This window comes from Mustela nigripes, chromosome X (genome assembly GCF_022355385.1).
Source record: "Mustela nigripes isolate SB6536 chromosome X, MUSNIG.SB6536, whole genome shotgun sequence".
NCBI lineage: Eukaryota > Metazoa > Chordata > Mammalia > Carnivora > Mustelidae > Mustela > Mustela nigripes.
The window spans coordinates 122,853,710-122,867,586 of record NC_081575.1 but is presented as its reverse complement, the minus strand read 5'-3'; the positions used below and the strand labels follow the sequence as shown (position 1 = coordinate 122,867,586).

General features: G+C 54.1%; 1 protein-coding gene across 1 annotated transcript in view; it reads left to right on the top strand.

Moving 5' to 3' along the window:
- The first annotated feature begins 8,252 nt into the window (after positions 1-8,252).
- XG (Xg glycoprotein (Xg blood group)) overlaps positions 8,253-13,877 on the top strand; it is a 32,375-nt gene continuing 26,750 nt past the window's right edge. Inside the window, exon 1 of the mRNA XM_059386243.1 lies at positions 8,253-8,397. Coding sequence (XP_059242226.1) covers positions 8,337-8,397 — 61 coding nt within the window. The 5' untranslated portion in view covers positions 8,253-8,336. The remainder of the gene's footprint in view (positions 8,398-13,877) is intronic.

Below are 13,877 nucleotides of genomic sequence, written 5' to 3'. Positions count from 1 at the left end.
GTACTTTTTTACTTAAATATTGTCCCATGGGGTCACGTTTAAAGAAGGCTGTGGAAACCAGTGGGATGGACCCCGTGGTCCCTTTTCTGAGACTGTAGGACAGACGATCAACCCAAGTGTGCCCCTGTGTTTTCTTTCGCTGCCTACTTTCCTTTACTGGCCTTGGTACATCGGGAATGAAGACTTCTCAGCATCCAGATACTCCCCTGCAGTGCATACTTCTCTGTATTCAGACACTCCCTTGCTTGAGATGCTCTCCTGCATCAGATACTCCTGCATTGCATACTTCTCTGTATTCAGATATTCACTTGCTGGAGATACTCCTCTGCATCAGATACTCCCCTGCATTGCATAGTTTTGTGTATTCAGATACTCCCTTGCATTCAGATACTCCCCTGCATCAGATACTTCTCTATATTCCCTTCTCTATACTCCCTTGCTTTTAGATACTCCCCCATCCAGATACTCCCCTGCATTGCATAGTTCTCTGTATTCAGATACTCCCTTGCTTGAGATACTCCCCCACATCATATACTCCCCGTATTGCATACTTCTCTGTGTTCAGATACTCCCTTGCATCAGATACTTTTGTACATCCAGATACTCCCCTGCATTTCATACTTCTCTGTATTCAGATACACCCTTGCATCAGATACTTCTATACATTCAGATACTCCCCTGTATTAGATACTTCTCAATATTCCCTTCTCTATACTCCCTTGCTTTTAGATACTCCCCCTATCCAGATACTCCCCCCATCCAGATACTCCCCTGCATTGCATACTTCTCTGTGTTCAGATACTCCCTTGCTTGCAGATACTCCCCTGCATCAGGTACTTCTGTACATTCAGATACTCCCCTGCATCACATACTCCTCTGCATTTCAGCTATTCCCCTGAATCAGATTTTCTCTGTATATCAGATACTCCTCTGAGTCAGATACTCCCCCGAATTAGATATCGCCCCTGTATTCAGATACTTCCCTCTTCTTCCATGTGGGTTTTTGGTGGAAATTGGCTAACGGTCATGTCTTTACCAAGCGTGTTAATTGCTGGGGTGGGAGACGTTGCTCTAACTTTGGGGTAACACTGCTTGGTGGTGGACGAGCTCCTGCTGTTCCCTACTGACTGGAAACGAAATGCACGTGTACTCTTCCTCCTTGACGAAAATGGCTTCATTTAATTATTTCTGAGCTTTTATATGAAGAATCTTAGAATTATGGTTTTGACATCAGGATTAGAAATTTTATGTGGGAGGGGGGGTGCCTGGAGGAGCTCCATGGGTGAAGCAGCTGCCTTCAACTCAGGTCACCGTCCCAGGGTCCTGGGATCGAGCCCTCCATCGGGCTCCCTGCTCAGTGGTGAGCCTGCTTTCCCCTCTGCCTGTCACTCCCCTGCTTGTGTTCTCTTCTGTCAAATAAATAAAGTCTTTTTAAAAAATCCTTTAAAAAAAGGAAATTTCTGTAGGGCTAGTGGGAGACCGGAATCCAGTTAGAGGGTTTAAAGCTCGGTCTGAACGCGTTTAGCCAACCAGCGTGAGCTGGGTACGGGTTGTCGGCCTCAGGAAAACGCGGACATTGAACATTTGTGCAAACGTGTGTGCATTTATTTATTATTGTCTGAGGTCAGCTTTGTTAGGGTGTGTGTGTGTGTGTGTGTGTGTGTGTGTGTGTTTACCCTAAATGCATGAAGATTGGGCAGACATTACGGGCCTTGCCAACCTGTTGAAAACACGGCATCGAATCCCTGGTTTGACGTTACATTTCTATCAGCACAGGCAGGGTTGGGGAATGTGTGGGAAAATCCATTTGCCGGCCGTTTATGGGGGAGACACTTGAAGACACCGTTTGCCCATTTTTACACGTGTTTCTCCCCCCCCGCCAGTGGATCGAAGCTTTTGTTCCCGAGAATGAATGTGGAAACCCACGTGGGTTCTCAGAGTTGAAGGTACACAGGACGCGATTGTGGAATCCTCCTGGTCTATGTGTCCTGTATGGGAGCTGTTTGGGCTGAGACCAGTGCAGGAGACCGGGGTCCTGTGGCTAGGGGACAGATGACGTGGCCGTCCTGCACCCGTGACACATGGGGGTCCAACGACCACGTGCATCCCAGGACCACACGACCCACATCCCAGAACCCCAATGCAGTCTGCCGTCTGAGTGGTTTTGATGACTCTGCATCATTTTATTATTTTTAACCTATTTTTATAAAGACTTTATTTATTGAGAGAGAGAGCAGGAGGCAGAAAGTGAGAGAGAAGCAGACTCCGCACTGAGCATAGAGCCCGATGCAGGGCTCGATCCCAGGACCCCGGGATCCTGAACTGAGCCGAAAGCAGACGCTTCAACAGCTGAGCCACCCACAGGCGCCCAACTCTGTGTGGTTTTAAAATTCCGCAAGAAAAGGCATATTTGGGGATGTATGAATATTTTGTAGACTTTGAAACTTTGTGTCCACGCATCACGTTTCGTGGTCATCCAGATCTCTCGTTTTCAGAAAGCGTGTGGCTACCCCCGCCTGTATCGGCCAAATAGGGTGCTTTCCCCAGATCCCGCGTGCCTTGCAGAGAGACACCCTAACCCTGACCCTGCAAGGATTTCCGACCTCGGCCGTGGCCAGTTCCCGGGAGCGTCTCCGGCCGGGAATGCCTGACAAGGGAACAGCGTGTCTCATTCCGCTGCTCCGGGGATGGCCCCATATGGCCAGACGGGGCTTGTGCACCCAGCCCAGTTTCGCGGAAGCCGGCTTCCCTGGAGGCCGGCTTCTCCTTCGTGCACCTGCCCGTCCTGTACCTGGGAGCTGCCCCGACTCACCGGACTGGGATAGGGGTCGTTTTACCCCATCGTGGGGTGCAGACGGACAGAGACGTCAGCAAAAAGACTCCTGTCCATCGTGCATGTAGCAGCTCGTACCACGGGTGGGAAGCCCTTAAACCATAGAAACATGTTGTGTCCTTTTTCTGGAAACCCGAAGTCCAGGACTGTGCTGGGCTCCGCGCCGATTCCCGGTAGAGCCTCCCAGGGCCAGTCTGCTCCCTGTCTGTGTCCCCGCTCCCCGGGGCAGCTGGAGGGCCTGGGCCTCCCTTGGCTGACCCCACGCTGCCTCCGTGTGCCCGTCTGTGTGTAAACATTCCCACTGGTCTGGAAACACCGCACACTGGTCATGTCCCACCTGAGTCCGGCGTGACCCCGTCCTAACCAATTTCACAGACCCTTCCCCGATGTCCAGCAAAGCTCCCATTCTGCAGGATTTCCAGGGACGGCTCCAATATGGGATTTGGGGGGCAGGAACAGAGTGGGGGACGGACACAGTTCAACTGCGTCCTTGGGAAACCACTCATCTGCCTCTGGTTCCCATTGTGAATGCTTCGGGGATGCGGACTCACCCAGATGTGGCCTTCGGTGTCTGTTTTCTGGTACGGACTGTGCGGTTTTGCAAGTTTGCCCACAGGGCGGTGTCTCTGTTCCTATTCCTGCTCGGGGAAATGAGGAGAAAACATCTTTGCGAGCACGTCCCCTGCTGCACTCGACGGTCCCGTGGGGAGTTTGGGATCGGACATGCAGGTTTCCTGAAGGCATCACACACACACACACACACACACACACACACACACACACACACACACCTGTGTGTGCCCCAGCATGCCCTGTGTCCCTCGCCTCACTGTCGGATGGCCCCGGGTGGACAGAACCAGATCCGGATCTCCAGACGCTCCAGCCACACGTGCCTCTCCAGGTGCCGGGGGGAAAAAAATGCAGAAAACCTCAGGGTTCGTTGCTCTTTTCACATCTGTTTAGGCTAAATCCAGCTCTTGTGTGTGTCGGGGAAGGTGGTTTAGAAAGCGCCTTCACAACCAGGATGTATTTGTGTGTGTGTGTGTCTTGGGCACGAATGCCGTGGCCCAGACGAGTTCCGAGCCTTTTGGAAATGGTGGGTTTGTACGTCTCCCCGACGCGTGGAGGGAGGCGGCCGGCAAGCGTCGGTCAGCCTGTGTCGGTGGGTCAGGACGCGTCCTCACAGGGTCCCATGGACACGCGGCCGTAAAGTGTGGGAAAACGGAGAAAACATCCCCGGATTGGCAGACGGATTCCACACTGAGGATGTAAAGCATCTGGCTGTTCTGTAAAAGGCCTGCAGCGTCGATAGTGCGGGTTTCTCTGGCTTGGATTTTGTTTTCGTTTAGTCTTTTGTGCGGAACGAGGGAAGGAAGGAACGAAGAAGACAGGACACAGGGTGCAGACTCAAGACGGATTCCGTCCCAGCTGGCACCGCGGGTCCCGGAGGGCACAGAGCACTGAATGACGGCACGTGACCCCTCGAACCCTCTTCCCCAGAACTGAGTGCTTCCCCGGCCGTGGCGACGGTGGCCGGTCACCGGGTGCCCTACGCAGCCTTTTTTCTGCCGCACATTCTCCACCTCGGGGCAGCCACGGGAAAGCCGGGCTCTGGGTCCCCGAAAGTGCTCTTACGTAAGGCGAGTGCCTGCGCTTTTCCACGCGGGCCCGCGTATCAGGAGGACAAACAGGCATGTGGGAAAGGCATTCGGCTCGGCTCCCACCCGTGTTCGAGAGCAGTACTGTTGTGTTCGAGTCCTGGTGCTGATAGGAGGGAAGGAAAAACCTATAACGTCATGAAGAACGTGCATATGTGACAAGTGCATGTGCGACGGTGCTGATGAACACGACGGAGCTTTCCCAGCGTGACCGTGGTGGTGGTCCGCCGATACGTAGCACGGCGGTCTTGGGGGGTTATTTCTGCACGAAAAGAAAAAGGCTTATGCATAGTCAGTACCTTTCTGGTCTTTTGTTTCAAAGAAAGGAACATCTACGAATGTCTCGTTGCTGTGACAAAGAATTACCAATCAGGCAGCTTAAAACCACAGGAATTCATCAAGTCTCCCAGATCTGGAGACCAGATGTCTGAGATCCAGGCAGGGCAGGGATGCTGAGATCCAGGCGGGGCAGGACCACTGGGATCCAGGTGGGGCACAGTCGTGCTCCCTCCTGAACCTCTTGGAGAAGCTGCCTCTTCCAGCTGCTGGAGCTCCCGGCATTCCTGGGCTCGTGGCCATGTGCCTTCCATCTCTGCCTCCATCTTCACGTGGCGTCTCCTCTGTGTCCCTGTCTCTCCTCGTCTACGTCTTACAATGTCATTGGATTTAGGTCCCACCTGGATCACCATGCGAAGGTCCACTTCTCTGGGCTCACCCGGGTCCTCCTAACTAACTACATTGGCAAGAACCCTCTTTCCAAACAAGGCCCCATTTTGAGCTCCTGGTGGTGAGGACCATGACATGACTTTGCAAGGAGACACAGCTCAGCCGAAAACACCAATCTGTCCATCTCTTGAGTGCACGGTGCCTGTTGAGTTAGCTCAATGTCATACACCCCTCTGTGCTTGACACCAAGCAGGTAATTGCCAAGTAGTTGATGGGTGACAGACGTGACGCTTTGGGACATAAAGAATACTCAGGAAACCAGAAAAACAGACGCCCTCTTCACTCAACGAAAAGCCAACTGGTCCTGAGCCAGAGTTCTCTCTTCACTCCAAGCGCCGGACATCACTCTTGACTTGGCTCTCTCATTTTAGGGTCAACGCAATGCACGCTGGACCAAAGACGGATGGGGCTGGATGGTCAACTCCATTCCCTTCACCAGCCGCCTTCACCCAACTTCCTCTCAGTTTAATGTAGCAGGTGGTGTTTGAACCCATGCTTCGGGCCAGCCTTCAACAGGACGCATGAGTCTGGGACTCAGGTTGTCTGGATTTAGATGGTTTTTAAAGATTTATTTATTTATTTGAGAGGGAGAGAGAGAGCGGGCGGAACTGTAGAAGGAGAGAAAGAATCTCCAGCAGACTCTGCATTGAGCAGGAAGCCCCACGCACGCAGAGCTTGACCTCACGACTCTGAGATCATGACCTGAGCCAAAATCAAGAGTCAGATACTTAACCGACTGAGCCCCCCAGGTGCCCCCTGGCTGCCTGGCTTTGAATCCTAGCTCTGCCATATGCTAGGGACTGCAATTTCTCCAGATCTGCAGAAGGGTCCTCTTGCGGTAGGATACGGGTGCCATATTTCCATTGGTTCTCTTTCCAAAGAATGCTTGAAAGCACCCCACCCCGTGACTGTTGGGTTTGCCCACCTCTGCCTGATGTCACCTCCCCCAGCATGATATCGAAGGCTTTTGTGACCGCATCAAACTCAGCCCCCTCTGTAACTAACTCATCTCCTGGGCACTGGTGGGCTTCTCTTCCCAAGAGGACCCCATCTCCATCCTCCTCTGACTACGGGTGCGATGTGGTTCCCACCATCCTGCAGAACCGAGATCTTCATACAGCAACCAGGACTAGCAAAGTCAAGACCTGGCCTGTCGTTATTTTAATCCTCAAGGGACCCGGCTCAGACCTTATTATCAGAGATGGGACTCAAGAGGTCCACACCTCCTGTTTGTTCTCCCTTCCCTTTCTCTCCATCAAATTTGTACTTGTGCTTGAAGGCCCAACTCAGAGGCTTCATGACCCTGATTTTGGTGGGGTGGGTCAGGAGGAAGGAACAGGTGTAAGAGTACTTTCAGTAGGTCCTGCCCTTTCATTTCACATGGTCATTAGCTGCCTTTCTTACGGGACAAAAGGAGGCACAAAATACAATGGACCTTGGGCCGCTTTCAACGTTGGCTGTGATACATTTCAATTTGAAATATGGACTATCTGTAAACGTAGCATCAGACAAAGTCCATAAATATCAGGGCAAAGTCTCTATTCTCTGTTCTGATGGCCCACAAAGCAATGAATGGGCCCCAGTATCAACGGTGCAACCCCACTGACCTCCACAGGCTGCACCCCCATCCCTACATGGACAAGGAATGGTTTAACAGACAAATTATCCCCCCCAGATGTACAGAATATCATGGGTGCTCTATCAGCTGCTGTCACATGACATGAGCTAAGTCACACTCTACGTCGAAGAGGAACGAGGCAAATTATGGCTACTCTTCGCCTCGGGGGCACTTGTCCTACTTGGCACAGTTGTCCATCTGGACTGGTATGACAAGATTCCAAGAACTGGGCAGCTCAAACAATAGACACTTATTTCTCACTGTCCTGGAGGCTGAGAGTCTGAGATCCAGGCGGGGCTCAAGCTGGGAGTCTGAGATCCAGGCGGGGCCAAGGCTGGTTCCTCCTGAGGCTGCTCTCCGTGGGACATAGAACCCAAGTCTTCCCGTGTCCTCATGTGGTGAACTGAGAGGTCTCTGGTGCCTCTTCTTCTTCTCATCAGGACACAATCTCATCATGGTGCCCAGCTTCAGGACCTAATCTCAGTGTAGTCATTTCCAAGGGGGCCATGTCCAATGCCATCCCATTGCACGATGGGGCTGCGATATATGAATCTTGGGGGGACGCAGACCTCCAGTCGATAACCATTGGCGGTGGGCATGGCGCCCCCTAGAGTTGTCCCACATGGCGGCCCTGGGCTTCTTGTTTTGTACTGAGGGCTTCAGCCTACAACTTCTTGGCCCAAACGCTCTGTCCGTCCCATCTTGTGTCCTTCCTTCTCAGCTTTTACAGTCCTTTTGAGGCCACTGCCCTCCCCAGAGTTTTCCGACACCCAGCAGAGTCCAGCACCTGCCAGTCCTCCCCACCCCGCCCCCAAGGCCTCGACGTGTGTCCCTGCCTGATGCAATGCCCCCCGGCCACCATCGGGCTGAACCTTTGATGTCTCCTCCTCTTTGTCCACAACGATGCCTTCCTCACCGCCGCCAACCCGGTACCCAATGTGGGCCTGGCTCAGAAGATGTTTGTGTCCCCCGTGTTTGTGGGAGGAATGCATGAGCTCGTCCTGAAATCCCCCTGTGGGGAAGCGGGGAGCTTGGAATGCACAGATCTGTGGACAGGGAGCGTCCTCGCCAGGCTCGGGGATGGCAACGCTTTGATCTCAGGGGCGCCTCCCACGCAGGCAGGGAGCAGAGCTGCCGAGCAGGTGTGCCGGCTTCCCCAAGCGAGGAAGGCCGCTTGCTGTCGGGTGGTGCCTGTTTCCCTGCCGTGCAGAGCATCGGCCAGCCAGCTCTGCTCTGGGGAGGCCCGGGGCGACCTCCGGCGTGCACACACGGGCCTCACCCGCCCAGGCTGTGGGTTTTTTCATCTGAGCACGGGCCCCATTAGCTTTTGGCAAAGGGATTGCAAGTGGGTTCAGACTTTCCGCTTGGAACTTGCCCTCCCTTCCTTCCAAGCTGGGAGACAGGAAGTCAACACACGCGGAGGGTGGGGTTCGGAGGCCGGATCTCACGCGCGCCGCTGGGCTGCGGCCTTCCAGGAGGCTCCTTCCTGCTGCCGCCAAGGATGGAGAGCCGCTGGGGCCTCCTCTGGGTCTCGGTGCTGGGCTTCCTGGCGCACGTGCAAGGTAAGAGCCGACTCGGCCCCGAGGGAGAGCGGCCGTGGGTGCTGTCTGGTTCCTTCTCAAAACTCCTTCCTGAGCTGCTTCTGCTGAAAAACCGGGAGAAGCTGCCAGACGCGATTAGAGGATACGGGACTGGTGGATTTTGAGAGAGCCGAGGGGACAGCGGGTCACTCTGGAGTCAGGAACCCGGACCCAGAACAGCAGAACACGGGCCCACAGTGCTGGGAAGCAAGCGGCGCTCTCGGCCGTTCCGCTCTGCCTTTCCAACACGGCCCTCCTCCTCCGTGATTTAAGCTCAATGCGGGGGGCAAAGGGTCTCTTCAAGTCCTGGGTCCCGATGGAAAAGATCAGTTCGGCCGATTTTCATCGGGTAAACCCAGAGCTGGCACGCGGGTTTGGATTCTGCGGCTTCTTGGAAAAAGGAGAGCTTTCTTGGTTGCAAAAGAAAAGCCGTGGGAGTTGTTTACGCCCGGAGCTGCCACTGGAGATCGCGGCTGCTGCATCCCAGATGCAGGGATGGGTGGGGAGGGGGTGTTTGTTTGTAGGAGGGTGTGGCAGGAGGCTCTTTGGGAACGGTTGGGAACCCAGGAGCTACGGGACTGAAACAGCCCCTCTGGTCATTTTCGTGGTGTCCTTGCAAGCAAAGGGACAGGGGACGAGGGTGGGTTGGCACATGCTGTAGGTTAGGAAGGCAGAATTATGTTCCCACGTCCCCGTCGTGGTGCGTCCTGTTTTTCCTGTTCGGGGTGTGTTCAGGGACGGGGGCGTAGGTTGTCTGGGGGCCGGTGGGAAGGTGAGGGTCAGCTGGCGATCTCCGCCGGGATGCGACACATTCCGGAGCTCCTGGGTGCAGGGAATGTCCCCACATTCATCCTAGCAGGGGCTGGAGGGCAGATGCTGGTTTTAACACGGAGCTGCCCAGCGGCAGACCCAGCCTGACCTCCAGGAAAGCACGTCCCAGGGTTGATGTCGTCACCGTGCGGGGACAGCGGGAGGCTCAGCAAACCCCTTGGGACAGTGAGACCTGCACGGTGCCGTGCATCTGATGCTTCAGGGACGAGAGGGCCAAATTCCTTCAGGAGCCACTCAGTTCCTCAGGCATTGGTGGGAACGTTCGCTGGGTTAGGCTGTGGCCCATGAGCACCAAATTCCTTCCGTGACGGCCTCGTGTCCTGTACCCCAGGCACGCATCAGCCTCCCAGCCCCATGATGGGGCCCTGCTTGCCGCCGCCTTAGAGACGGCTACACTGAGGCACGGGGTGGGGTTCGATCACGGGCCCGAGGTTCTGCCGTCGGGAAGCAGAAGCAGAAATGAAACTTGCCAAGGCCAGCTTGCGGTTTGTTTCTCTTCTGTCGAGAAAGAAGGAAGGTCCTATCTTTATGCATGTTTCCCCCCTGAACGTACCGTGTCTTGTACATATGTTACTATAACGTCTTATTATCTTACGGTGCTGCACCCAGCTCTGTGGGGCGTTGTGGTTGGCTGATACGTGGAGAGTGGGATCCGTGCCCGAGGCAACAGGCCAGGCCACGCTGGGCTACGGGACTGTAGCCCACGCTGACCGCACCCCAGAACCAACCAACCAAGAGTCTCCCTTAATTCTGCCTCGTTCCTCGTGGACCCTCAATGACGTTTGATCTAGCTGATCTCTGGGTGTGAAGGCCAAGCCCTAGATGAGGCGTTTAAGCCTGTCTCCTTTTAGCCAAACCTGCCCAGCTATGTAGGGCAGTGGTTCTCCGCCGTGTTGTGCAGAGTCATCTGGGAGGGAGCTGGATTAAAGATGCCATGTAAGGTGCTGTCCCCTTGATAGGCTTCTTTGGTATGTGGGTGGGGCTTGGGACCTGTAGGTTCAGAAGCACCCAGAGTCATGCTGTGCAGAGTCAGGGCTCCCTGGGACGGATGATGAGTAAGCACCAGGCTATCTGGTTTACCCTTGGGTGGAGACCCATGGATCCGTGGCACAAGGGGCCAGCTGCTCTGGGGTTCCCCATTCAACCGTGCATCCACAGCCAGCACAGCCAGGCCGGAAGGGACATCCCCCAGGCAGACACGCTGCAGCCCGCCATTCTCAATGGGGGCTGCTTTGTCCCCAGGGGACACTGGATAATATCTAGAGTCGTGTTTGGTGGTCACGCCTGTGAGTGGGTCAGGTGGTGTCCTCAAACGGGTGGAAGCCAAGGAGGCCACCCCATGTCTGCGGCATATGTCAGAAAGGGATCCAGCCCCAAATGTTGCTGGAGCCCAGGTTGGGAAATCTTATGTTAGCAGGAGAGTCTCCATCAGCCTGAGTCTGATGTATGGATCTAGGTATTATCCACCTGATGTCTGTCCACCAATACATATGTACATCTATCTGTCCATCCATCCATCCATCCATGATTTATGTATCCATCCATCCATTGACCTATCCATCCATCCATCATTTATGTTTCTATCCATCCGTCCATCCATCCATCCATCCATCATCCATCCATCCATCCATCCATTCAATCATCATCCATCCATCCATAGTCCATCCATTCATCCATCCATCCATCATCCATCCATCTATCCAACCATCCGTCTATCCATCCATCCATCCACCCAACCATCCAACCATCCATCCATCTATCCAACCATCCATCCATCCATCTACCCATTGCACCATTTATCTAACTATCCATCCATCCACCTATCTATCTACGATCATTGTCCTTATCATCATCATAAATCTATAGACTCCAATCTATTTTAAGGAATTGCCTCACAGGACTGTGGAGCTGGCAAGTCCAAAACCTTCAGGGCAGTCTAGCAACTCAGCTAGGATATAACACTGCCGTGTGGAGTCTGACTCCCTTCTTCTCCAGGAAACCTCAATCATTGCATTTAAGGCCTTCAACAGATGGAGGAGACCCACACATTACCGACGGTGATGGGCTTTCCCAGTATGCGACTGCAGATGTCAGTCCCATTGACAGCATACCAGCACAGTGACATCTACACTAGCGTTTGACCCAATATCCGGGCACTGAAGCCTGTCCACATTGACACAAAATATGAAACTTTAGGGATGTTTTCATGTTTCTACTTCCACTGCTTGAGACACCAAGTCTGCAGGTTTTCTGGAGGGTTCCAATGTGCCTGTCCTCAGCCCTCGGGGTCTCCTGCAGCTCTGTCGTCAGAAATAACTCCTGTGTTTGTTTCTGGTGCTAGAGTGGAGCGGGGCCAGGTCTGTTAAATCTTGTAGCATACCCACTTTCCCTATGACCTTGAGCTACACCCTTGAAGAAGGTGTCCCTCTGGTGAGGACAGCTGCTGTAGAAATTGCTACATTCTTGAGAACGGAGGTGGCAAAGCTCGCAAAGCATTGTGCCTTCTGCTGTGAGTGTTTGGACGGGTTTCCCAGGCGACCCTGGAGCAAACCATTCGCAAGAGTTCTCCCAAAACTTTTTCTACTGGTAGTTGGGTTTTATCCTTGTGGATCCCAATAAAATATGGTCTGGACAGATGGTGATCCCCAGGGGAGGTAGTTGGAGAACTTTGCTTGGTGGTGGTCATCAGAATTGGAGGGGGTAGGGTCAAGACGCAGTCTCCCACCGCACCATCCATTCCTGGAGCCCCACTCTGGATGCATTCCTGGATTTGTAGGTGGTCCTCCTGTGTCGGGAATTCGGTGAGCTCCTGCCGCTTACCCAGGTCACGAGGGAAGCATCTAGTGTCCCCACCCCGATGTCGTCCGTGACCTGGACAGAGCTGAGAGGAAGGATGTCTGCAGAGTAGGGTCCCAGGGCCAACAGCTCCAACACCCCCTGGGACCTGCTGAGAAAGATAGTCTCAGCCTCACCCAGACCTGCTGAACCAGAATCTGTTCCTAAGAGGATTATGGGCTGATACGCATGCCCTTGAGGGTCTGAGAGGCGTGGAGACTGAAGTTCTGAGGCTGAGGAATGTACGTGGCCTGTCCTTGTGCAGCTCCGCTGAAAATCTCCTTTCTTTCCCTGCTAGGACTGGGGCCACGTGAGGGCCTCCCGTCCATCCTAGCAGAATGTCTGTGGTGATTCCATGGTTTAAGTCTGTTACAGGCTGAACTGTGTCCCCTCAAAATTCATAGGATGCAGCCTTAAGCCCAAGATCTCAGAATGGGGTTGTATTTGAAGGTGGGGGTCTTGAGAGATGGAATTACAGTAAAATGAGATCACTAGGGTGGCCCCCATCCCATAGGACTGGGGTCCCTCTAAGAAGAGGGGATGCGGACAGGCGCAGAGGGGTGGCTGTGTGAGCACACAGGGTCTACACGCCCAGGAGGGAGGCCTCAGGAGGCATCAGCCTCCACCCTCCAGGACTGGGTGGGAAGCCCACAGCCCGCAGCCTCAGTCTCTCCCAGAAGCTGGAGAGAAATGCCTTTCTCAGGCACACCCAGAGCTGTGGTAGCACAAGCTGTGTGTTACCCACATCCTCGGAGGTCTTTGTGCACATGTCCCTCTGGGAAGGTCTAGGACACAGCCTCCGATATTGCCTTGTCGGACAGTCTGCATTTCACGACGTATGTCTTGCCTTTCATCACCAATGGCCATCCCTTAGTCTCTTGTGACCAAGTACTTTCCCTTCCTGGGACCGTGCATGTTGTTAGGGTGGTGGGGTTTCATCCAGAGGGGACCTGGGGATGTTAGGAACCAGGACAACTGGTTGACCTTGCACGAGATGTTCCACTGCCCTGAGCTGCAGGATCAGGAGGGTGGCATGGGGCTCCAGGGACCACCATCTCATCTCCATAGAGGGTCTTCACTGCTGTCCCTGGACAGAGAGTCCCTCCTGGTGTCCCTGCATGGGCACGCAGCTGTGCAGCCTGAGAACCCAGCCCTCTTGCGTAACCCTTGCTGCTGCAGGAAAACAGAAACCTTGGAAGCACCCCAAAACTCTTACAGATTTAGGCACAGCTGTTCCAGAGGAAGTGGAGCCCGGAGCGGCGATGCACCCCCCACCCACCTGCGGACCGCACCCCGGGCTCCTTATCACTGTCCGTGCAAACCTAATACACGCGCTGTTAATTTTCCCTATCCTGGAGAAGAGCTCCGAAAATAAGCGTTCTGTACATTTATATATATATTTTTAAGAACAATGGAGCCGATTGAAAGGATTGGCCCCGAAGTTTGCTTTTAGTTAGCCCCGCAACTCGGGGAAATCAGTCAAACCCTACGTGAAGAAGCAACGCATACATTCCCGGACCGGATGTGGATACAGTAGAGAGTCAGGATTTCCGTGGTTGCAGGGGGAGCTCGGGCGTGGGCTTGGGCGTGGCTCCTGGCTCCCGGGGAGGTCCGTCGTGGCCCGTGGGCAAGGGGGCATCGGGGTGCCGTGATGATTCTTGCAAGTGCGGTCCTGCTGTTTGAGGATTCCGTGGGTTATATGGCCTCAAGGGTCCATGTCATAGCTGAGAAATTCAGGGCATGCAGACAGCACTAGGGAACAGCGGGAGTCTCAGGGTCGACGGGGGTTGGCGTTT